This window comes from Barbus barbus (genome assembly GCF_936440315.1).
Source record: "Barbus barbus genome assembly, chromosome: 8".
NCBI classification, from domain to species: Eukaryota; Metazoa; Chordata; class Actinopteri; order Cypriniformes; family Cyprinidae; genus Barbus; species Barbus barbus.
Window position 1 is genome coordinate 242,796 of NC_136736.1, and position 27,205 is coordinate 270,000.

Genomic DNA, 27,205 nt, shown 5'->3' on the forward strand with positions numbered 1-27,205 from the left:
GAATTACTTGCATATGTTCTCTTAATACCAGCCGGACAACTTGCTAAAAGCAGGTGTGATCAATGCACGCGCTGAACATGGAAGAATCAACATTACGTCAAGAGTCAAGACAAGCCCACAAAATGTTTCCTCATCCAATCAAATAATTTAACCAATCCTGAACTACGCAAAACCTTGTGTAAAACATGAATGAGAGTTAATTTGTGTTTAAAATGGTTAAACTACCTTTATTAATTAAATAATTAAATAAATTAAATTGTTAAATTAAATTCTCCTCCTTGAACTGCCACCTTAACGTGGTGGAGGGGTTTGAGTACCCGAATGAACCTAGGAGCTATGTTGTCCGGGGCTATATGCCCCTGGTAGGGTCTCCCAAGGCAAACAGGTCCTAGGCGACGGGTCAGACTAAGAGCGGTTCAAAAACCCCTTATGAAGGACAACAAAAAGAGGACCGTGACGTCGCCTGGTATGGCGCAGCCGGGGCCCCACCCTGGAGCCAGGCCCGGGGTTGGGGCTCGTATGCGAGCGCCTGGTGGCCGGGCCTCCCCCCCATGGGGTCCGGCCGGGCTCAGCCCGAAGGAGCGACGTGGGGCCGCCTTCCCGTGGGCTCACCACCTGCAGGAGGGACCGTAAGGGGCCGGTGCAAAGAGGATCGGGCAGCAGTCGAAGGCGGGGGCCTCGATGACCCGATCCCTGGACACAGAAGCTAGCTCTAGGGACGTGGAATGTCACCTCGCTGGCGGGGAAGGAGCCTGAGATTGTGCGTGAGGTTGAGAGGTTCCGACTAGAGATAGTCGGGATCACCTCTACGCACGGCTTGGGCTCTGGAACCACACTCCTCGAGAGAGGATGGACTCTTCACCACACTGGAGTTGCCCATGGTGAGAGGCGGCGGGCTGGTGTGGGTTTGCTTATAGCCCCCCAGCTCAGCCGCCATGTGTTGGAGTTCACCCCGGTGAACGAGAGGGTCGTTTCCCTGCGCCTACGGGTAGGGGATAGGTCTCTCACTGTCGTGTGTGCCTACGGGCCAAACGGCAGTGCAGAGTACCCGGCCTTCTTGGGGTCTCTGGGAGGGGTGCTGGAAAGTGCTCCAACCAGGGACTCCGTCGTTCTACTGGGGGACTTCAATGCCCACGTGGGTAGCGACAGTGACACCTGGAGGGGCGTGATTGGGAGGAACGGCCCCCCTGATCTGAACCCGAGTGGTGTTCAGTTATTGGACTTCTGTGCTAGTTACAGTTTGTCCATAACGAACACCATGTTCAAGCATAAGGGTGTCCATCAGTGCACGTGGCACCAGGACACCCTAGGCCGTAGGTCGATGATCGACTTTGTGGTCGTTTCATCTGACCTGCGGCCGTATGTCTTGGACACTCTGGTAAAGAGAGGGGCGGAGCTGTCAACTGATCACCACCTGGTGGTGAGTTGGATCCGATGGCGGGGGAGGAAGCTGGACAGACTCGGCAGACCCAAGCGTACTGTGAGGGTCTGCTGGGAACGTTTGGCCGAGACTCCTGTCAGAGAGATCTTCAACTCCCATCTCCGGCGGAGCTTCGACCGGATCCCGAGGGAGGCTGGAGATATTGAGTCCGAGTGGACCATGTTCTCCACCTCCATTGTCGAAGCGGCCGCTCGGAGCTGTGGCCGTAAGGTCTCCGGTGCCTGTCGAGGCGGCAATCCCCGAACCAGGTGGTGGACACCGGAAGTAAGGGATGCCGTCAAGCTGAAGAAGGAGTCCTATCGGGCCTGGCTGGCTTGTGGGACTCCTGAGGCAGCTGACGGGTACCGACAGGCCAAGCGAACTGCAGCCCAGGTGGTTGTGGAGGCAAAAACTCGGGCCTGGGAGGAGTTCGGTGAGGCCATGGAGAAGGACTATTGGCTGGCCTCGAAGAGATTCTGGCAAACCGTCCGGCGCCTCAGGAGAGGGAAGCAGTGCCCTACCAACGCTGTTTACAGTAGAGGTGGGGAGCTGCTGACCTCGCCTGGGGATATCGTTGGACGGTGGAAGGAATACTTCGAGGATCTCCTCAATCCCGCCATCACGTCTTCCATTGAGGAAGCAGAGGCTGAGGGCTCAGAGGTGGACTCGTCCATCACCCAAGCTGAAGTCACCGAGGTAGTCAAGAAACTCCTCGGTGGCAGGGCACCGGGGGTGGATGAGATCCGCCCTGAGTACCTCAAGTCTCTGGATGTTGTGGGGCTGTCTTGGCTGACACGCCTCTGCAGCATCGCGTGGCGGTCGGGGACAGTGCCTCTGGGGTGGCAGACCGGGGTGGTGGTCCCTCTTTTTAAGAAGGGAGCCCGGAGGGTGTGTTCCAACTACAGGGGGATCACACTTCTCAGCCTCCCTGGGAAAGTCTATGCCAGGGTACTGGAGAGGAGAATACGGCCGATAGTAGAACCTCGGATTCAGGAGGAACAGTGTGGTTTTCGTCCGGGCTGTGGAACACTGGACCAGCTCTATACCCTCTACAGGGTGCTGGAGGGTTCATGGGAGTTTGCCCAACCAGTCCACATGTGTTTTGTGGATTTGGAGAAGGCATTCGACTGTGTCCCTCGCGGCGGCCTGTGGAGGGTGCTCCGGGAGTATGGGGTCCGGGGTCCTTTACTAAGGGCTGTCCGGTCCCTGTATGACCGAAGCAGGAGCTTGGTTCGCATTGCCGGCAGTAAGTCAGACTTGTTCCCGGTGCATGTTGGACTCCGGCAGGGCTGCCCTTTGTCGCCGGTTCTGTTCATAAGTTTTATGGACAGAATTTCTAGGCGCAAGGGGCCGGAGGGTGTCAGGTTTGGTGACCACACAATTTCGTCTCTGCTTTTTGCAGATGACGTTGTCGTGTTGGCTTCATCAAGCCAGGACGTTCAGCAGGCACTGGGACGGTTTGCAGCCGAGTGTGAAGCGGCTGGGATGAGAATCAGCACCTCCAAATCCGAGGCCATGGTCCTCAGTCGGAAAAGGGTGGTTTGCCCACTTCAGGTTGGTGGAGAGTTCCTGCCTCAAGTGGAGGAGTTTAAGTATCTTGGGGTTTTGTTCACGAGTGAAGGAAGGATGGAACGGGAGATTGACAGACGGATCGGTGCATCTTCTGCAGTAATGCGGTCGATGTACCGGTCTGTCGTAGATTTTCCTTTTTAAAATAGCCTACTGATTATATACATATTATATATGTACATGTAGTCCAGTTTTGTGGACGTTCACACAAAGATCAGTCATTAGTCAGGTGGCGACAACATTTGACCACTGGATTTACAAAAATCATTTCAGGTTTAAGAAGGGTTTCAACATTGCATCAACTACTGATGGACACATTCATTTTTATTTGAATTATTACTCTGTAGGTTTTTTCTTAGCCATGTATTATTAATTATAACTAATTAAAATGCACGTTCACGTTATGTCTTCGTTACATGTAATGCAGGCATTCCAAAACTTTTTGCCAGCTGAGGAAGTTCAACCTGCCACAGGACTTACTGAAACTGAAGTTCTACTCCGCCATCATTGAATCCATCCTCTCCACTTCAATAACTGTCTGGTTCAGCTCAGCTACCAAATCTGACCTCAGAAGACTACGGAGGGTAGTCCGGACTGCTGAGCGAATCATTGGTACAACCCTCCCCACTCTCCAAGAACTGTACTTATCCAGAGTGAGCAAAAGAGCTGGTAAAATCACTCTGGACCCCTCACATCCAGCACACTCCCTCTTTGAACTGTTACCATCTGGTCGACGCTACAGAGCTCTGAGCACCAGAACGACCAGACACAGGAACAGTTTCTTCCCTCAGTCAATCCATCTCATGAACACTCAATAATAAACGTGGAACACACAACTAATACATTATCCATTCACCACACTCACTTATTTTATTTTTTTCATTTCTAATTTGCACATACTTGACCTGTACATACATAGTTGTCTATATTATATATATATTTTTTTTTTTTTTTTTTTTGCTGCTTTGTACATTGGTTATTGGCTATTTCTTGTTATTTTGTTTTTATTACCTGTGTCCTGTCCTGTTGCTGTCTTTCTGTTGCACTGTGGAGCTTCTGTCACTACAACAAATTCCTTGTATGTGTAGGGCAGTGTTTTGGGTTGACCACAAGATGTCGCTATGACACTTGTGTTAGGGCAGTTTCAAGTACTTTTAGCACGGTTTGAGCCTTTTGATGTACCGTAGTGTTGATAGGGGCCATCTTTTCTTCAGTTCATGTTATCAACACTATAGGTAATATGTGTTAATAGTAGTGGAAATTTCAATTTAAAGTATCTTTGTTGTTATCGCTCTAAAGTTCTGTCTATTGAGATATTTTGTGTTCTAAACTGCTAAAGACCTAAATGCAGAGTAATATGGAGAGTTAAAATGTTTTTTTTTTGTTCTCTCTTTGGAGTGTGATAATACAGGGTGGCTGATGCAAAGCTATGCATGATTATATAAGCAGCGAGAGATTGTTATTGAATTGAATGTGCATTGAAATGTACTTTACTAGATAAACCTTAAGTGAGTTCATGTTATCAACACTATAAATGCCGTGCTGTGGAATAAACGGTCAAGCCACGATCCCGAACCCCTCTGTGTCCGCATCTCCTCTCTACCACCACCCACGAACACACACACACACCACCCACACACACACACCACCCACGAACACACACACACACACACACACACACAACACAGTGCAGAGAAGCAGCGGCGGTGCTAGAGGCCAGCAAGCACGCCGAGAGCGAGAGGGCTACATGGGTGTAAACATACTTGGCCAATAAAGCTCATTCTGATTCTGATTTGACATATGTAATTTAATTGTGAGATCAGCAAGCAGTTTTTGAGATTTCAGGTTTCCTCCATTCATTAAGATGTCTTGTACCAGCTGCCCGGTGGCGTTGCAAATATGGCCACCTAGTGAAGAAACTTTCCTCGAAAGGGAGTTTGTTTTAAAATGATTTATTTTAATTTTTTATGATTTAATTAATTGTCAGCTTTTCATTAAACTCACAACCCCCCTGCTGTTCCTTTACGAACCCTAGTTTGGGAAACCTTGATATAATATAATGTTTAATGCACTTCATGTTGTAAATTACAATGAATGGAACACGTTCTTACTCTTTGCATTTTTTACATCATTATGGTACAAGATAATGCTATTTAAATCAATGTGATAAACGAGTTAAATCAAAAGTAATATAAAAGTAGTCTGATTATATTACCTAAATGTGAAATGTAACGGATTATGTTACTGACTACAGTTTTTGTCATGTAATCTGGAATCAGTAACGGATTACAATTTGTAAGTAATCTACCCAGCTCTGATTACATGTTATAAATGTCTGTAAAGGGCGCCAAAGGCCTGGTAATTCCTGCTGTTACAGTTACAGGACGATCAAGTCCTTGTTTAATGGGCTATTGACCAAACATTTAATTCAAATATCCACTTAATCTTTCATTTTTGGCCACCTTTTACTATAGATGAGACAGCCTCTATAATTTCTTCAACAAAAAACAAGGACATCACAACCCTTACAAAAATTAACCATGGTTTTATCGTAGCAAAACTGCTTAGAAAATCAATCGGACAACTGTATTACTGCCATAGGTAACTGTCTAGAGCTACAATTGTAATTTGTAAATAATACAATTTAATTACAATTTATTTAGTTTTATAGTTTATAAAATTTCTATTTTGACCCCTATAGTAGTCCCCCCCCCCATAATATTTGAGGGAGGGGGCACAACAATACAATCCTGCTTAGGGCCCCCATTTGGCAGCAGCGGCCCTGCCTACAGCCAAGTGTTGTGAATCGTCTCCAAGACTGAAATTTAAGATTCAGTCTGACACTTTGCTTAAATTACCACTGAGATGATTGATAACTAACTTTTAGGTGCAGCTTTGAGCCCAGAATTTTTTTACACTTAACTGTTAGCAGTGTTCTTGAGAGTAATTCTCAGAGGCTTGATGAATACGGGCCCAGGGCTTGCGCAATCTCATGCGATCTGGCGGTCAGTTGCTTTCTCTAATGCTAATTCAGCACCCTGATTGAGTAATTTCCATTGAACTAGTGGGGAGTAAATGCCGAAAACGACACGGTCTCTCACATATCCTCTGGGCTCATGTAACCAGTCTTTAACCAGCAGTTTGGGCTCAGTTTCCGTGGCAGACTGCATTTTCTCATTGAACTTGTATCTTGCAAACATTGGATTAGCCTTTGGTACTACACAAGCTTCAAAATGATCATAGTAAGTTATGAGCAACTTGTCTTCGTCCGCGTTGAGATTCCGTGTGTTTTATATATCCCTGCCGTTCCCCCCCGACGAGCATAAGAGCAAGTAGCTGCATTTCTTGGCCTCTTCTTTGTGGCGAAACGGTAACAACGTTCGCAATTTGTTATTTAGTTTTCAGAATCGTGATTTGTTTTGCACTTCTCGGCCACCGTAATAAGGAGCTCCTCTTTTGGTGAAAGTTTTCAGACAGTTTTCAAAATGGCCGCCAGACAGTGTGAACACATGGAGACTCATATCTCAGAGTGCAATGATCTGATTGACTTCAAATTATAGGAGGTATATAGTAACAAACATATCAATTGGTTAAGACATCAAGTAAGATAATTAATTATTTTTTCTTTTTATAATCTGAGCTCAAAAATGGAAGTGTGCTTAATAGGTGCATTTACCCTACACTTTACCATTGCTATGAAAACTGACCCACTAACGTTACTGTGTTTTAAACTTTAGTTTGTGGTATTTTGCACTTTTAACAATTCACTTGACTACTGTACAGAGTACTGAACGAGTCTGAACAAGAGAGATCTTGAAGTGCAAAATACACCATAAAACTAAGTCAAAAACCCCTAGTCAGCAGAGGTGGGTAGTAACGAGTTACATTTACTTCGTTACATTTACTTGAGTACATTTTTTGGGTAACTAATACTTTTAGAGTATATTTTAAAATGGGTACTTTTATTCAAGTATATTTTTAGAGAAAAAACGGTACTTTTACTTCGTTACTGTGGGCGACTCTCCTCTCGTTACTGTATCTTAATGCAATACAAGTTAAAAATGCTTCAGTTTATTCCAAACGCGCCGTCTACTTTTCTCTGGGCAATGAACGATGCCCGTTCGCGAATGATTCATTCTTTTGAGTCGATTCTGTTTAAAGGCTTTATTAAACCAGTTGGCAAACCAGTGAATCGGTTCGCGAATCAGTTTGAATGATTCGATCAGTTCCCTGCCGCACGCGCTGAGTCTCTGAAGCGGTTCTCTCTCAGATAACAGAGGCTGTGTCCAAATTCAGGGTCTGCATCCTCCTTAGGATCCTTCCTACCCGGTTGAAGGAGGAGGGATCCTCCGACGTCCGCAAAACCCGGAAGTCGGTGTTTGTGAATTTGGACAGCCTACCCTTCTTTCAGTTCCCTCCCTTACCCGTTGCTCATATCCTGTCGCCTAGCAACCGTGACAGCGCCAAGCAAGAAGCGGGAAAATGGACAAACAAAGAGTTATTCTCCTCATTTTAATTCTTTTGGAAGAAATAAAGCAATTAAATAAATTAAATACTTTCTTTGCTCGTTGTCGGAGAGTTTTTTATATCAGACTACAAGACAGTCACATCCAGGTAAGCCATTATAGCCTATTTTTATTTGTTTTTAAGTATTCTACTAATTTCTCCTACAAATTCATTGAGCCGAAGCATAAACTTTAGCTTGTTTTGTCAGAGAAACTCCTCTCCCACTCCGCTACCGCTCGCTTCGTCCGCCATTACGCTCTGCCGAAAATAATTATGGGATAGGTAGGACGGGAAAGGATCCACCACACCCATCCTTCCAATTCGGGGAAAAGGAGGACGTATTTGTGGGCCGCATTTGAAGGATCCTACGAATTTGGACAGCCTTCGTCGCGGCGCTGTGACGTAACATCCTTCAAATGAGTACTCCGAAGGATGCAGACCCTGAATTTGGACACAGCCAGAGTTTAAGAACATCAAGAGCGCTGAAGACGTGGCTTTGGATCTACAGTCAGTTGAAAGCAAATCTGCAAAGGCTTGCTTGCTAGAGCTATATGAAGATCTTTATTAGATGAACACCGCGTGTGCTGTCTACTGTTCCACAGGTATAGGCCACGATACCACTATGACATCACCAGTTTGTTGTACATGTACCTTACATTAAATACAATGTATAATCTATACATTAAATAAGCTGTCACAGAGTATGAAACGAACACCCGCGGAACCTGCGTTAGCTCTGCGCAGCGGCGTGTAGCGGGTCCCGGCTAGGTCTCCGCTGGCAGATATATATGTGTAATCCTCTGATAGGAGTGCTGGAAATCTGGAAATATTGGAAATATTAGATAGAAATCAGCGACGCAGGACAACGTTTGCTCATTCTCCATTCATTCGGATTAAGTTTATTTTTTTAACTTCATTTTAACTTTGAATCTGCAATCATGAATTATTTTCTGTTATTTTGTCTGCTTTACATTGAAGCACAGGTTATACCCACATTTGGATAACATGAAGCCATATATTCTTCCAAGGTCTGTTTTCACATAAATGTATCCTCACATATTTTCCAAACATCAACTTATCAAAATTTGTATAAAACCAAAAACAAACATTTTCCCTTTAAATCACATCTTTGTCCTCTCATCTAAAGAGTAATTTTTGTACTAACTGTACATTTTATAAGTGTTCACTTTATACAACAGAATAAATCTCATTTGCAGTTAAACTGTATTACATTCACACTATATGAACACAAACTTCAATAAACATATCTGTTTCATAACTTGGCGCCCACTCCTATGAACTGACACTGTATCATTGTCTAATATTAACGTGTGCCATTAACAAGGCTGCAGCCGTAACTGGTCTTACTCTATACATTCGAAATAACTTACTAACCTTTAAACATTGTACTACACACACACAGCAATAACTCACAAATGCCCCGGAGCCGCAAGGAACAAACAAAAGAAACAATTGATGCGGAGTCGGCCGCCATTTTCTTAGCTACGTACCATCAGACTTAACCGTTTACACATTTGACATACTTTTAGTTTACAGACCACACATCACCGGGGACTCATATTAGCTTATAAACATCTGTAGTCACCTAAAAGTCGTGTAACTAACCTGGAAATATTGGAAATATTAGATAGAAATCAGCGACGCAGGACAACGTTTGCGCATTCTCCATTCATTCGGATTATGAGCTCACCTTGCTCTGCGCGTTGCTAAGAGTCCCAGAGTGCCGCTGATAGTGGGTGCTGCCACCCTGTGTCCATTTTATGAAACAGCATATTATTGTGCTTCTTTGTAATCTCTCATTAGTATTCAATTCTATAAATCGGAATAAAATAAAATACAATTGCAATAGAAAGAAAAGAAACAAAAGTAATCATCTCAAAAACATATTTTGTGAGTGTCACAGGCGCGCGGCCTGTTCTAGACACAATTCATATTTTTGCAATATTTACGCTTGCAAAAATATAGGCTACATTTGTTTACATTTTGCAGAACAGAAGATCCGTCAATATGCATTTGTTTCGTTATGTTCAGAGCAGTCATGTGAGGCGTTTTCAGAGGTTTCAGTGTCAGAGGTTATAGGATAATACATAATTAATTTACTTTAAAATATAATTTAATTCAGTGATGCAAATCAGAATTTTCATCAGCTGTTACTCCAGTTTTCAGAGTCATATGATCCTTCAGAAAGCATTATAATATATCGATTTATTACCAGTGTTGGAAACAGTTTTGCTGCGTAATATTTTGTGGAACCTGTGACGTTTTGTTCAGTATTCTTTGATGAATAGAAAGCTAAAAAGAGCAGCACTGATAATAAATCATGATTTCTGAAGGATTATGTGACTCTGAAGACTGGGGTAAAGGCTGATCAAAATTCTGATTTGCATCACTGAAATAAATTACATTAATATATATATATTTTGAATGGCAGTGTGTGTCTGTGTGTGTGTATACACATAACATAAATGTAATCTATATATCTAAATAAAAATAGACTATTCAGTACCTATATGATCCAAAGTAACTAGTAACTAACTACTTGAGTAGTTTTTTTATCCGATACTTTTTTACTCTTACTCAAGTAACTATTCAGATGATTACTTTTATTTTTACTTGAGTAAATATTTCTAGAAGTACTTTTACTTGAGTACAGTTTTTGGGTACTCTACCCACCTCTGCTAGTCAGTCAGTTTTCATTACAATGGTTGTGTAAATTTCTTTCTTTGCTGAAAATATGCCAAACTACACGAGTCGAGCTCTGTTCGCCATCATTATCATTCAACAACTGCTTTTCATTCATGAACGACATGTACCTGTTCATTCAAGAAGAGGATCTCTCTCTCGTTCAGACTCGAAGCAACTCGGTCAGTGGAGGGCGTATTCCTTCACTACATTCAACAAATCACACGCTCCACATCTCATACTGGAAGGCTATTGGCTGGTGGTTTAGTCCACAGAGTTAATAGCTCCGCGCAGTGGTGTAGTCCTAAAGAAAAAAGTTGTTTACTATTAACCAGTCGCCCCCCCCCAAAAAAGTGCTTCACAGATACATCTGAATTTAATCCTTTATTTTATGCATTTATACACTGATTGCATTATTTAGGAAGAGAATTATACTTCCTGCGAGGGGATTTTGCGTGTAGGCAGGGTTGGACTGGGGTTAAAATTTGGCCCTGGACATATCCGGCCAACGAGTTCCCCCATGAAAGTTTTTCTGGGTTATAGGGCCTTCATATGGAGTAAATAAATTAATAGATAAAATAGGACAGAAACAAATAATGATAGATATTACTGAATTCAAAGCAAATGTATTTTTGTCAGATAGAAATGCACTTGACAAAGCAATGATTTTGAGCTAGAATGCAGAAAATGTAGGCCTACTTCTAATAAATCCTGTCATCCTTTCCTCACACTCACCCTATAATAATAATTGCGTGTCACATCTGAATGGATGAAGCGACTTGCGCTGTTTATCACTTTACATCGCGTGCGGCTGGCGGATGCATTGCATAGCACCGATTCACACTTTTGGAGTATTTGCTTTTTTCAGTTCGCTGTAAAACAGTTTAAAAACAGTGCCTAATGTGGGGGAGGTCTTCCTCGCTTCGGCGATCGGCTCACTACTCGACCGATCCACCGGGAATATCCGGTGCTCCCGATGGCCAGTGGAGGGAGTTCTCTCAATGCAGCAGACACGCGCCGCACTCGGTCGATGATGGGCGGGAAGAGGTAGAATGACTGAAGTGATAATGCACCAATTACAACAAACACGAGTTTCACTAATTGGACACCATTATTGGGGAAGCTACAGTAGATTACAGACTTGCGAAGCAACAAAATAAGTGGATATACCAAGGGTATACGCAAATATTGATCCTTAGAAGTCGTAATACGCAAACAGCCCAAGGAAAAAAATAAGCATACTGTGTATACGTGTGTATGGCCCCGACTACACCACTGGAGCAAGTTCACTGAACGAGAAATATAAGTCAATGGATTACCTGAACCAGAACATTCACCTAAAAGATTAGTTTAAAAAAAACGATTCGTTCACAAAAGTAACATCACCATCATGACTGCAGCTGTAGGATCAGGAGACACACGCGCTATCACTCAGATTTCCCATCAGCCCACAAGTTTATTCTGATAAAGACTGAACACAGCGCTAAGAGAGCAGAGTGAACAATATGAAGATGAAGAGACCAAAGCAGCATCCATCAACTAAATCAGTTCATCATTAGTATTAATCTGGACTGTCTCCACTATCTATAATACTGCACATCTTCACTGGGCCAATCGGTGTAGCTGTAGAAGAGTGGGAGGACGGTGTGAGAGCGACTGCATAAATAACAGACAGAGACAATGAGAGAAGAGAGGTGCTGCAGTCCTCAGCGCTCGGTCATCATGATGGCTCCGGGGTCCGACTGGGACTGAAGACGCTCACTGCTCCTCGTTCTTCACCTCCTCGTCCTGCGGCTCTTTCTCTGCCTCCTCATCCGCTCGAGCATTGGGCACCCACAGACCCGAGTCGATGCAGCGCTTCATGTGCTGTTTAGCCTCCTGCCGAACACACACGTGATCAGAGCAGCCTCAACACAGCCTGCAGCTCGCGTCACACACACACTCTCTCGCTCTCTCACACACACACACACACTCTCTCTCTCTCACACACACACACTCTCTCTCTCTCTCTCACACTCACACACACATTCTCTCTCTCACACACACACACACACACTCTCTCTCTCACACACACACACACACACACACTCTCTCCCTCTCTCACACTCACACACACATTCTGACACACACTCACGCACTCTCTCGCACACTCACACTCTCTCACACTCTCTCACACACTCTCTCTCTCACACACACACTCTCTCTCACACACACACTCTCTCACACACACACACTCTCACACACACACACACACTCACACACACTCTCTCTCACACACACACACACACACACACACACACGCTCTCTCACACACACACACACACACACTCTCTCACACACTCACACACACACACTCTCTCACACACACACACACACACACTCACACACACACACACACACACACACACACTCACACACACACTGACCGTGGGGTCCATCCTGCTGATGGCCTCCTGCAGCATCTGAATGTCCTTCTCGTCGAAGCACTTCTGCATCTCCTGCGGGATGAAGCAAGAGCGTTATCTGAGGTCACCCACACCGCACCTGACTGCTGCAGCACCAGTGTTTCCTCAGGTGTGTATTTATTCACCGACAGCGTTCTCTGGCAGAAAATGACCATGTGTTCTGGTCTCGTGCGGCAGAAGCGCTTCAGTCAGGATAATACTCCCGCTGACTTTAACATCACAACTGACTACATAAGGAGTAAACGGAGTAACTACGGGGAAATCAGTTGGTTTATTAATCAATGTGAACGCAGTTGCTGATGTGCATGTAAACGGGGAAAACTTTTAATAAGAGTTGTTTTAATGAGCTGATACTGGCATGTGAACATGCTGATTACTGAATCCACTGAACAACTGCCTGCAGCTCTTCACCAGAGTGTGTGTGTGCGTGCCTCACCAGAGGCAGCGTCTCGTACACCTCCACTGGATCCAGGCCGCCGGGCCCCAACCGCTTCTGTCGTTCCTCCTCCTCATACTCCTTCATGGCCTTCTCGATGCGGATCTTCGCTCGTCCCCGCACTCGCTCCTTGAAGGACTCCAGCTCGTCAGTGAAGGCGTCCTGATACTGCTGGTCTGCGGTCTGAACACAGGAGGAAGATCTGGTCATCACGCCTGACTCTCACAGAACCATGCCTCCATCACTTAAGGAAGATTAAGGAAAAGAGTCCAACACCGTGGTATAATGAGCACACTCGGGCCCTAAAGAGACCAGCCTGGAAAATGGAGTGCAGCTGGAGCAAAACTAAACTAGAGGTATTTTGTATTGCTTGGCAGGAAAGTACTCTATCCTATAGGAAAGCCTTAAAAACTGCTAGATCTGATTACTTTTCGTCTCTTTTAGAAGAAAACGAACACAACCCCAAGTATTTATTCAATACAGTGGCTAAATTAACAAAAAATATAACATCAGCAGGTGTTGACATTTCCCAACAACACAGCAATGACTTTATGAACTATTTTACTTCCAAGATCGAAACTATCAGAGATAAAATTGTAACCATGTAGCCGTCAGCTACAGTATCACATCAGATAGCGCCCTAAACCTGACTCTAGACCCTGTTCCGTTTAAGCTCCTAAAAGAGGTGCTTCCAGAAGTAATAGATTCTCTTTTGGCTATTATTAATTAATCATTGTCATTAGGATATTGTCATTAGGATATGTTCGCAAAACCTTCAAACTGGTTGTTATTAAGTCTCTCATTAAAAAAAACACAACTTGACCCCAAAGATCTAGTTAAGGGGCAGTCATGGCCTAATGGCTAGAGAGTCGGACTTGTAACCCAAAGGTTGTGGGTTCGAGTCTCGGGCCGGCAGGGATTGTAGGTGGGGGGAGTGAATGTCCAGCGCACTCTCCACCCTCAATACTAGGGCTGGGTATCGTTCAAAAATGTTCGATATTGATACAGATACCTTGAGTTCGATAACGGTTCCTGAACGATACTTTTTTCGATACCAGTTTTATGAAAACAGTTTTAACAAGATTACATTATCTCAAAAAACTTTGGTTTTATTTTTTTCAGCTTGTTGACATGTATACAGACTCAAAGACTCATCTCCTGAGCCACTGCACAAAGGAACAAAATAATTTATCTGGCCAGAGGAGAACCGGCCCCCAACTGAGCCTGGTTTCTCCCAAGGGTTTTTTCTCCATTCTGTTCACCGATTTGGTTTTGGTTCCTCTGGCTTGCTTAGTTGGGGACACTTAATTTCCAGCGATATCGTTGACCTGATTGCACAGATACTATTTAAACTGAACTGAGCTGGACGATGACATCATTGAATTCAATAATAAAGTGCCTTAAACTGAAAATTGAGTGTTTAATCTTGCCATTTTGCATTATTGACAAACTTTTCCTATTTGATACTGTAAAGCTGCTTTGACACAATCTGTATTGTTAAAAGCGCTATATAAATAAAGGTGACTTGACTTGACACACTGCTGATGAATCTCTTCACACACACCTTGATTTTGGTGAAGAACTGGCGGAAGCAGCCGCGTGGATCCACCTTCAGACTCTTGGCGAGCTCCAGGATGAACTGCATGACGATGGTCTGATGGGCCACCTGCTCCATGAGCGCGTGTTTCTGATACATACACACACACACACACACATACATACATACGGGTCAATCACAGGTAACTTAAATCCCAAGAATCTAATGGCACTTTTCCACTGCCTGGTACGACTCGGCTCAGCGCGGTTCAGAACGGCACGGCTTGGTTTGCGTTTCCACTGCAGTTTAGTACCGCTTTAGAGTGAGTTTAGATTATTCACGTGTCGTTATATCTGCGCCGCCTCTACTGCCGTGACTCCTGAAAAACATTTTAATTCCGCGTCGCTCCATCACACTCTCGCTGGATCCGCTCCTCGGCTATCAATAAGAGGACAGTCTGTACTTCCTCAACAGACAACAAAACCGTTGCGTTCGATCCTTCGCTGGCTGTGCCGATTTAAATCTAGCGGGTCTGTTGTGTCTCGTGCCGCAAGTTCAATGACGCAGGCTGTGGCGATTCTCTCTAGCCAATCAGTGATCAGCAGGGTTTACACGTCACTTTTTGGGAACGGTATGGTTCGCTTGGAACCTCAGCCGAGGTGGTACTAAAAAAAAAAAGTGTATACGATGAATACGATGTATTCATACTGAACCGTCACGGTAAGGGCATCTCGGTTCAGTGCATGAGGCCTTACAACAAATACAGGCAAATCACCCTCAATCCAGAAGGGGGTGCCCGCAATGATGCTGTTTGATAACCGCCAGCAGAAGAACAGCGAATGTCGTGAGTTGTGCGCTTGAAAACAAAGCCCTCTAGACTGTGACCATGTGCTGATTCTGAACGCATCTCTCACATAGACTGACAAAGGACTATACTTTAAAGCAGGAGTAGGCAACGTCGGTCCTGGAGTGCCGATGTCCTGCATAGTTTAGCTCCAACCCTGAAAAAACCCTCACCTGCCTGTAGCCCTGGGCTGTATCCGAAATCGCCCCCTATACCCTCAGATAGTGCACTATTTGAGGGGACAGCCATTTTAAGTGGTGTTCGAAACCATAGTGGATGTTCTCGAGTGCACTCATTCAATCCCACAATGCACCGCAAAAACGAGTGTACAAGGGATGTACACTCAACGGCTAGAGAATCCCCAGAATGCACTGAGAGAGTCGCGCACCGAATGAATTCCCGCGTCTCACCAGAAGATGGCGCCCACAGCTGAATCATCCATCCATTCATTTTAGAAGCGCTCGTCCACGGCGTAATACAACACAGGTACAAATTAATTGTAAATTGACTATTAGGGTTTATACATAATTTCCGTGACTGAGTTCTAGATAAATCCTTCAATCTTACTATTGGAGCTGCCCGTATCAAATGATTATTTAACAGGAAGCTAACTATGCAAAAGCGGCAGTCCTTCCGGTGCACTTAGTGTCCGAATTCACTCACTCATTTTCATTCACTCCTTCAAGTGAACTATATGAGTGGACTAATGTAGGGAATAGTGAATGAGGGTATAGGGGGCGATTTCGGATACAGCCCTAGTAATTCTGAAGACCTTGATTACCTTGTTCAGGTGTGTTTGATTAGGGTTGGAGCTAAACTCAAACAGGACAGCGGCACTCCAGGACCGACGTTGCGCACTCAAATGTTTGCGAAATGGAGCTTTGTGCTTGTGTATCCTACCTCTCTCCTTCGGCACAAATCCAAATATTCCATAATATTTCCATATTTGCGAATGTAACAATGCTAAACTATTATTTATGTAAATTATAGGTTTTGTACTTCAGTCGCGTTCCAACTGTGACTAGGGCTGTCGCGATTCGTCGAGTTTAATCAACTAGTCGATTTTAAAAAAAAATCGGCGACTTCATTTTGCTCGCGTCTACTAACCAGCACAATACAGGAAGTGGCGCATTTCACGGACGAGAATCCATAAAACACATTTTTAGACTATTTTCCAAGGCTGCTCGATATATTAAGCCCATTTAAAAATCATAATTAAGCATAATTGTGAATTAACAAACGCTATGATTTAATTCAATATTTATATGCAATGCAGTTCACACAGTATATGCGCTTTAATTATTTACATGCGTGTAGGTTAAGTTAGTGCGTCTCACAGCGGCTCCGTTCACAGTAGCTCCACAGAAACTGTTATCATACTCATCTCTGCATGTTGTTGTGAGTTTGAGTTTATTATAACGTTCATCTGGACATGCGCCATATCAGATTTGTAAGGTAAATCATTTATAAATCTACACAAACAGGAGAATACATCGCGATTTCAAAATAAAAGCTCAAACCCTCACTCTGAGTTTACACGGTTTGATGTCCACATATTCATGTAATTACAGCAGCTATAGCATTTCTGTCCTAAAGAAATGGCCAAATATCAAAGAATAATTGTACGTTTGAATTAAATGGTGCTTGGTCAGTATTAAACAGTAATGTGTAAAAACAATCATCAGGCCGTCAGCGCCCCTGCAGGCCTTTGTTGTGATGCGTAATCTACATTAGCTCTATTGTTTATAATACATTATATATTTTAACAGTTTTGTTCAATAAAACCATATGATTTCTTGCTTTTGATACTTTATTTGAACTAATTATTATTGCTCCATTGCTATTATATATGTATTTTAAGTCATTTTAAAAGCTATCGTTCACTTAAATCCATTTTTATTACCAAAAATAATATTATAATTATAGTGTCCTATGAGAACAGTTTTATTTCCAAATTCAGTTTTTAAAATTGTATTAATTAATTGAGTTGTACAGTGTTATCTGTACAAAATTCTGTTTTCCATTATTTTCTGGATTCCATTTTAATTGTTCCATTAAATTAATTAATAAAAAGCATCTCCAATTAATTGATTTTATATATATAAAAAAAAAAAAGTTTTTTCAGAAATACTGCACATTTACATTTTTCACCTAAATAAATTCTGGTAAATACTACTTTAAAAAGTGTTTTTTGATTGTAATTTTATTATTAGTAGACTAGAACACGTGGATATGTTGTCATTCTCACACTATAATACTGAACTGATTTCAGTGATTTGGACTATGAGATGGACACTTGCTTCTTGCACTCTGTTGCACTTCACTTTTGCTTTAAAAAAAAGACAAAAATAGTCATTAGTGGCAGCCCTAACGGTGACACAGAGACGGGCGCGCTGATGTTTGTATTTTATTTTGATATAGCACCAACTTTAGCAATGCTGGAACTGATGTGTGTGTGTGTGTGTGTGACGCGATCACTTCAACTGTTTCCATATAGTAGCAGAATCAACTTTAAACACTTATCGTCTTAATAATGCATCACTGTATAATTGTCTGCTTTTATTTGTGTACACTCACAATGAAAACAAAACCATTTGAGTTTCCTTTCTGTGAACAAATTAAGCCTGTCACAAAAATGAACTGAAACTCAGCATATATAGGCTATGTTATGTGTCGCACAGTTTTTTATCTGTTAACTAAATCAAATATATTTCAAGAATTTATTCCTTGTATGTATACATGTACTGCAGATTATATATATGTAATATAATATTTAGTATTACTACTGTACAACTCTGTTCAAAATAAATTAAAATAAACCAAGCATAGTAGATTTGTTGTTTTTTTCCTGTTGTACTGAAATCGTACCGAACTGTGACATCTGTGTACCGTGCCACCCCTATTAGTCAGACAGAAACATAAACTGTAGAGAGGGGCATTTTGCTAAATATATGCATATTACATTCATTATTTTTGCTGTTCTTCAATGTTTAATTTATATTTGTTATGACAGCCACCATTTAAATGTTTATATATAAAAAAAATTGAAGTAGAAATATTATGTAATTGTAACTTATTATAAAAGCTTCATTAAGTGTAATTTAAGCAGTTAAAAAAAAGTCAGTTTTAACCTTCAGTATTATAGTAATGTACTGCCAACTGACTCGTGTATATTTTACAGCATTAGTTTTTTTTCTTGAGAAAATTTGGCATGTACTGTACCTGATATATATATCCAAAATAATCAATATTGAATCGAATCAAAAGCTTGTTAGGTTAACTTTATTTGTCTCCCGTGGAAGACATTTGGCTTGGACAAAGGGCCTGCTGCATAACATAACATAATACATAACATTAACATAAAGGGCATTTTAAACATATATAGAAAATACTCAAAATGCAGTACAATTTAACCAGGTGAGCTTATGTAGATAACACTCCCACCCTAACCCCCACCAAACCCTCAAAATACATTCCCTTTTGATCATTAAAAAATGTAACTAACAACGGGATAAAATAATATTTATACCTATTGTACCTACACAATGGGGCCCTAAACCTCCTCCCTGAATTCATCAGCCTATACTCAGGGTAAAGCGCATGTGTTTTGTCAGATAAAATACTTCTAGCTTGTCTGCATATAGCCTGCTCAAACAATGTGAATGAGAATCGAATCCTGAAATTTGTGTCAAAACCCAGCCCTAACACACACACGCGCACACACACACACTCGTTACCTCCTCCACCTCCAGATCGATGCACATGATGACCAAATAGTTGGCTGTTTCCTCGCAAACTAGGTGAGGATTGTCAGACAGGTACTTCTGAGAGTCGTCCCAGCGCCGCAGCATACCTGCACACACACACACACACACGTCATGAGGTCAGTCCTGAGACGCTGCAGTTTGAGGGTGGTCTAAACACTGGTTCACTCCTCCTGATATCAGCTGTGTTATTAACTCGCTGTTCAGTGTCGGCTCCTGTTTTTGTGTGAAGAGTGTTTCTGCAGCGCAGATCACTGCAGCCAATCACAGACATGAACACAACAGCCAATCAGAATCGGCTCAGTACAGCAGAGCTGGTTCAGTGTGAGCTCTGCACCAATCGCTTCTCTATGACCGGCAAACTAAAGGAGAGAGAGATTGTGCAGTAGACAGATTATCTGATTGTAGCAGGAGTTTCAGACCAGAGGAGCTATAGCTCACCAAAGTGTTTGATCTGCTTCTCGTGTTTCTCCACGAAGCTCTTGTGTTTCTCCTCCTTCTCCTCCTCCGTCTCCTCCTTCTCCGGCTTGACGTTGACGACACTCTGAAACACAGAAGCAGAGCATCAGTGGCGTGTCTGGGAGCTAGCGCTAGCGTGTCTCGCAACACTAGCATACCTTGCTGAAGCCCTCCTTGCTGAGCGTGTCCACGTTCCAGGGCATCTTCTTCTCCTCCCGCCGGTGCTCCTCCATCTTCTTCTCCCAGGAGCGCTCCTCCCTCCTCAGCTGCTTCTCCTCCTCCTGGGCAGAGGTCAGCTGGGCTCTGGTCTCAGGGGTGGAGGCTGAGCTGAGCTCCTGCACTCGCCGCTGTGCCTCCGCCAGCCTCCTGCGGCTCTCCACCAGACCCTTCTGCAGCTCCTCGCCCTTCTGCAGGAACGCCTCCATACGCTCCACACGAGCCTCGGGGAGAAACACACACACATCAGTAACATACTCTATCACACACACACACACGTCAGTAACACACACAAACAAACACACACACACACACACGTCAGTAACACACACAAACAAACACACACGTCAGTAACACACACAAACAAACACACACACACCAGTAACACATACACACACGTCTGTAACACGCTCTCACACACACACACACACACACACACAATGAAGAGGCATCATACCAATCACAAGTGCAGTATGGAGTACCTCAAGGCTCAGTACTAGGGCCGTTACTTTTCACGCTTTACATGTTACCCTTGGGAGATATTATCAGGAGACATGGTGTTAGCTTTCACTGTTATGCTGATGATACTCAGCTCTATATTTCTTCGTGGCCCGGAGAAACTTACCAAATTGAGAAACTTATGGAATGCATAGTCGATATAAAAAACTGGATGACGAGTAATTTCTTACTGCTAAATTCTGGAAAAACAGGTGTTAATTATCGCCTATAATTATCGTTAATTTAAAAACCCCCACAAGTAATAACCTAGAACACTATCTAACACTTGATGGCTGCTCTGTAAATTCTTCGTCATCAGTTAGGAACCTAGGTGTGCTGTTTGATCGCAATCTCTCCTTTGACAACCACTTTTCTAGCATTTGTAAAACTGCTTTTTTTCACCTTAAAAATATATATAAATTACAACCTATGCTCTCAATGTCAAATGCAGAAACAATTCATGCATTCATGACCTCAAGGTTAGATTATTGTAATGCTTTATTGGGTGGTTGCGCTGCACGTTTAATAATCAAACTCCAGTTGGTTCAAAATGCAGCAGCTAGAGTTCTTACTAGAACCAGGAAGTATGACCACATTACGCCACAGCCATATCACCCTGCAGCCCAAGACCGGTTGCTCACTGAAGCTAAGCAGGGTTGAGCCTGGTCAGTACCTGGATGGGAGACCTCCTGGGAAAACTAGGTTGCTGTTGGAAGAGGTGTTAGTGAGGCCAGCAGGGGGTGCTCACCCTGCGGTCTGTGTGGGTCCTAACGCCCCGGTATAGTGACTGGGACACTATACTGTAAAAAAAGCACCGTCTTTCAGATGAGACGTTAAACCGAGGTCCTGACTCTCTGTGGTCATTAAAAAATCCCATGGCACTTCTCGTAAAGAGTAGGGGTGTAACCCCGGTGTCCTGGCCAAATTCCCTCTACTGGCCCTTGTCTATCATGGCCTCCTAATAATCCCCATACACTTGATTGTCTCTATCACTCTCTCCTCTCCATCTGTAGCTGGTGTGTGGTGAGCGCACTGGTGCCGTTGTTGTGTGGCTGCCGTTGCATCATCCAAGTGGATGCTGCACACTGGTGGTGGTTGAGGAGAGACCCCCACATGATTGTAAAGTGCTTTGGGTGTACAGCAATGCACAATAAAGCGCTATATAAATGCATCATTCATTCATTCATTCATTAGCCTGGTTCTGTCAACACTGCACTGGCTTCCTATTAAACATTGTATACATTTTAAGATCTTGTTAATTACCTATAAAGCCCTGAATGGTTTAACTCCTCAGTATTTGAGTGAGCTCTTATCACATTATAATCCTTCACATCCGCTGCGATCTCAAAACTCTGGCCATTTGATAATATCTAGAATATCAAAATCAACTGCGGGCGGCAGATCCTTTTCCTATTTAGCGCCCAAACTCTGAAACAATCTACCCAACACTGTTCGGGAAGCAGACACACTCTTGTCAGTTTAAATCTAGATTAAAGACACATCTCTTTAACCTGGGCTCTCTTAATGTGCGGCTCTAAAGCGCAAAACACGTGCAAACGTCTGTGAGTGACAGTGAAGGGGCCGGATCTTACTAATGTACAAACTACGCTTTTAATGTGATCCAAACTTTAAAAGTACATTAAAACAGATACAAAGATATTTTGTATTGAAATGTAGTAATAAGTCATGTTCAATTATAATTTCCCTAGATGATTGTTGCATATCGCACAAGCAGGACAGATACTATAGAGGCTATTCATTCATACAACTTGTTAATTCGTTCCTACGACATATTAATTTGTGGCCACTGTCCAGGTTTCATTCATTTGTTTCCTAGAAAACCCATGAATTTAAATGCGGGAGCAATTTAAGTCATAGTAATGAATTATTAATTCATGGCCACAAAATCTCTCATTTCCCCCCACGTTTACCACAGTAAGAGATGCGAAAACAGTGATTAAAACAACAATAAAATAAACCTGCGAATCTAGAGGGTGAGACAGTGAGGATATGGGAAAAGAAACAATAAATATTAAATTCGTGACCATCTGGCAAAACAGAACACAAAGCCGCGTATGGCTTGATTTAAATGTATGCGCTCGAACGACATGAATCCAAAAGCATTTGCCTGCTAACCAATTATTTCTCTTATTAACAAAGCTTTGTACCTCACTTGTGTCAATACTCGCATTAAAATGTTTCAAATGGGTAACAGTGTGTTTTTCAGTTGCAACGCTGATGGTTTTGGAAACGGATCACTACTCCATGCGTTCTTGCGTTTGGGATCATTTCATTTTAAATCCCGATAATGTCAATTGCAAACATTGCGACAATGTTTTAAAACAAAACAACGAGCACCATGAAACCATTTAAAATACATACCCGGCTGCTCCGGGTCCCAAAGACGGTGCTTTTATGTCTTTTAATGTCATCTGTTCGTCTCCAAATAGTGTCAGTTTACCGCTAACTCATAAGGAAATCACTCCAGCTTCCGAGCGGATAGAGATTCATCACTATCTGGTAAGACCCGCGGCGGTGGCTTGTGTGTGTGTATATCAAGAAAGACTGGTGTAACAATGCTGCGGTATTATCAAAACACTGTTCATCGCTGCTGGAGTTTATGGTTGTGAAGTGTCGACCGTTCTATCTGCCGCGGGAGTTCACGGTCATTGTTATTGTCACGGTCTACATACCCCCGTGTGCAAACGCTAAGGACGCGCTTCGTGAATTGTATAGCGCCATCAGTGAACAACAAACAAATAACATAGCCGGTGACTTCAACCATGCAAACCTAAAGACAGTTTTACCAAAGTTCTACCAACATGTGAACTTTGCAACAAGGGGAAACAACACACTGGACTTTGTTTATACAACAGAGAAAAATGCATACAAAGCTGAACCCCGCCCCCACCTCGGGTACTCGAACCACATCACTGTTATGCTAATCCCAGCATATAGACCACTTCTCAAACTCGCCAAACCGGTTCAAATGCAGATCACAGTATGGCCAGACAATGCCACCTCACCACTACAGGACTGCTTCCAGGACACAGACTGGAACACGTTTAAAGAGGCAGCCACCTACAACAACCACACAGACCTGCAGGAGTACACTGAAACTGTTACTGCTTACATCAAAAAGTGCATAGATGATGTGACAGTCACCAAGACCATCACCACACGTGCAAACCAGAAGCCATGGATGACAGCAGAGGTTCGTGGGCTGCTAAAGACCAGAGATGAAGCATTCAGATCAGGAGACAAAGCAGCCCTCAAAACAGCAAGAGCCAATCTGTCTCATGGCATCAAGAAGGCAAAATACCAATATGGTAAAAAAATTAACAACAACTCCACAAACAGTAAAGACACTCGGTCCCTGTGGCAAGCCATTCAGACCATCACTGACTACAAGCCCCGACCACAGGCCAGTGAGAATGACACATCCTTACCAGATACACTCAACCACTTCTACTCACGATTTGAGATACAGAACGACACATCTGCACAGAAGCTACTCACATCTCCAAACGACCAGGTACTCTGTCTCTCTCCAGCCGACGTAAGGAAGACAATGTCCTGGATTAACCCACGAAAGGCTGCGGGCCCTGACAACATACCTGGCCGTGTTCTGAGAGACTGTGCTGCACAGCTGACGGATGTCCTAACAGATATCTTCAACACCTCGCTGAGCCAGGCAGTCGTCCCCACGTGTCTCAAATCCACCTCCATAATTCCAGTACCAAAGAAGTCACCCGTGTCCTGTCTGAATGACTATAGTCCCATAGCACTGACCCCAATCATGCTGAAGTGATTTGAGAGGTTAGTCATGCATCACATCAAGTCCAGTCTCCCAAACACACTGGACCCATTCCAGTTTGCATACCGTCCAAACCGTTTCACGGACGATGCAATATCCACCACTCTCCACCTAGCTCTTACTCACCTGGAACAGAAAGACTCTTATGTAAGAATGCTGTTCATCGTCTTCAGCTCAGCATTCAACACTATAATCCCACAACAGCTCATCCACAAACTAAACTTGCTGGGCCTTAACACCCCCCTCTGTAATTGGATCCTGGACTTTTTAACTGCAAGACCTCAGTCAGTCCGTGCCGGCCGCAACTCCTCCAGCACTACCACACTGAGCACAGGTGCCCCACAAGGCTGTGTGCTCAGCCCGCTGCTCTTCACGCTGCTGACCCACGACTGCACTGCCAAGTCCCGCTCCAACCACATCATCAAGTTTGCTGATGACACAACTGTGGTAGGCTTCATCAGCAACAACAATGAAACGCTCTACAGAGAGGAAGTGGCACAACTGGCGAAATGGTGTGGTGCTAACAACCTGTCCCTCAATGCGAGTAAGACAAAAGAGGTTGTGATGGACTTCAGGAGAAACTCTGTTGACCACACCCCACTGACCATCAACGGGTCAACCGTGGAGAGAGTCGGCAGCACTAAATTCCTGGGGGTGCACATCTCAGAGGATCTCACCTGGACCACCAACGTCACTCAACAAGAAGGGACAACAGCGCCTCCACTTTCTCCGCCGGCTGAAAAGGGCAAGTCTCCCGCCACCCATCCTCACTACTTTCTACAGAGGCACCATTGAGAGTGTGCTGACCACCTGCATCACTGTCTGGTACGGGAACTGCAGTGCTGCTGACCGCAAGACCCTACAACGGACAGTGAACACTGCCGCAAATATCATCGGTGCCCCTCTCCCCTCCATCCTGGACATTTTCCTTACACGATGCTTCAGCAAGGCCTCCAGCATGGTGAAAGACCCCACCCACCCCTCCCACAACCTCTTCCAGCTCCTATCATCAGGTAGAAGGTACCGGAGTATCAAAGCTCGCTCTGTCAGATTGCTCAACAGCTTTTTTCCCCAGGCTGTGAGAGCTCTTAACTCCAATCTCCCTGTCCCCCTCTGACCCCCCACTCACCTAACTCATTAATACAGTTGACAACTTTTCCTAATGTGCAATTATCCTACACATGCACATTTCCTAATGTGCAAAATATAGTACAATCCCACTATATGCACACTAGACACTTTCTATGAACACTCCCTGCTACAAAGACTCAATAAAAAAAAAAAAATGTTTACTTGAGCATTGCACTACAAATCTTTTTGCACTATGCGCTGCTTCCCACAAAATCTCTCTTTAATCTGCACAACAATTTAATGTACGAAATATATATACAATTTTTATTTTTATTTCTATCTTTTTGCACAATTTCATGTACAGTATATATGTAAAGTTTTTGTAGTCTCAGTTTGTGTATGTTTAGGCAACTAGGAATAGTAGTTATAGTATTTATAGTACATGTATAGTCAGATGGTCTTTTTTTTCTCTCTCTTATACTTGCATTGTTGTATGTTTATCTTATGTTTAACTACTATGTAGCACCGTGGTCCTGCGAGACATGACATTTCGTTCCACTATATGTCCACACATGTAGCAGAATGACAATAAAGCTCAACTTGAATTTGAACATCCTGCCCCAAGTATCAGACACTTGACACACAATAAGTATATAGAAATTAGGCCAATAGCACTAAAACCACAAATAGATAAATAACTAAATAATATTAACACACAAACAACAGCAATTAATTACATAATATAAACAGAACTGGTTATAAATAATTTATTTAATAAAGTAATAGCAGATGGTATAAAAGAGTTCTTGAATATATTTCTTGTTGCTATGGGTACTCTGTGTCGTCTGCTTTTAATTTGATATTTATTATGTATGACTAAAGTCACGCAGGAATTAAAAACGAACTCTGAGCAAAAACGGTTCTTTTGGCCCGTTTTTTAACGGAATAAAAATAACTGCTTTATTTAGAAGCAGGGGTAATTTAAATCTAATTTTTGTATTTTAATTTTTATTATTTTTATTTTATTAAAATCAAATTTTATCAAAATACAATGCCCACAATATAATGTTCAGTGTTGGGCTGCTGAGATAGTTGGCTACTACAATGTCTTCATCCGTTTACAACAAAACCTTATAGTTTTGAATTTATAGTGCTATATCTCAGCTTAATTAAGCATAATTATACTGTATACACTGTGCGCTGTATGAATAGGCTGTGAAGGAATTTGCGTATTTTAATTTAATCGTTTTTAATCGTTTTTAATCATTATACAGTCTGTTTAAATAAATATTCAGAAACACATGCAGTGCTACTATTTGTCTTTATGTTTAACTTTTATTAAACTGCAGATCAAAATAAAATAGTCCTATACTCTAAATAAGGATAAATTATATTGGATCATATTTCCAGAATAATCGCATACACAGATGCACGTTGCATTACAGTAGTTAACGCCAAACAACAGGCAATAAAACATAGACTGAGGTTACAAAAGTGATTCAGTCAAGATCAGTGAGGGATTTTCAATTGAAAGCCCAACTCAGAAATAACATGAATCCATCAGACAGCCAAATATATAAAGTAATAATAGATTACAAAATAATTTTTAAGAGTCTTAAATGTAGGGATGTAATGATGAACCGCGAGCCAGTTGAAAATCGATTCAAATCGGTTGAGATGCTAAGCAATAGGGCTGGGACAATACATCGATGCATCGCGAATGGAGAAATTATTCAGTATCGATTCTGCAATTTTCCAAATGCATCGCGATTCCTCTGGAATCGATTCTGAGGTTAGTTTTGAACAGCAGGTGGCGCTGCATGCTTTAGAAACAGCCGTACTCTGTTTCCAAATCCTTACACACACATTTGAACCTAAAATAATCATTCAGAAGATTAGA

At 42.9% G+C, this 27,205-nt stretch overlaps 1 protein-coding gene across 2 annotated transcripts in view; it reads right to left on the minus strand.

The window, feature by feature from the left end:
• Nucleotides 1-8,035: 8,035 nt before the first annotated feature.
• The window catches only part of cdc37 (cell division cycle 37 homolog), a 23,791-nt gene continuing 4,621 nt past the window's right edge, over nucleotides 8,036-27,205 (minus strand). Inside the window, exons 2-10 of one of the 2 annotated variants that reach the window (XR_013784547.1) lie at nucleotides 19,862-20,143; nucleotides 19,686-19,788; nucleotides 19,218-19,333; nucleotides 14,664-14,786; nucleotides 13,100-13,282; nucleotides 12,625-12,696; nucleotides 10,634-12,076; nucleotides 10,330-10,502; nucleotides 8,036-8,315 (exon numbers count right to left, since the gene is read on the minus strand). Coding sequence is in view for 1 of the 2 variants with exons in the window: in XM_079423513.1 (XP_079279639.1) it covers nucleotides 11,957-12,076; nucleotides 12,625-12,696; nucleotides 13,100-13,282; nucleotides 14,664-14,786; nucleotides 19,218-19,333; nucleotides 19,686-19,788; nucleotides 19,862-20,143 (999 nt within the window). In the remaining variant the exon portion in view is untranslated. Of the gene's footprint in view, nucleotides 8,316-8,372; nucleotides 12,077-12,624; nucleotides 12,697-13,099; nucleotides 13,283-14,663; nucleotides 14,787-19,217; nucleotides 19,334-19,685; nucleotides 19,789-19,861; nucleotides 20,144-27,205 lie in introns of those variants that run through there. The other variant, XM_079423513.1, reaches the window with a different exon arrangement.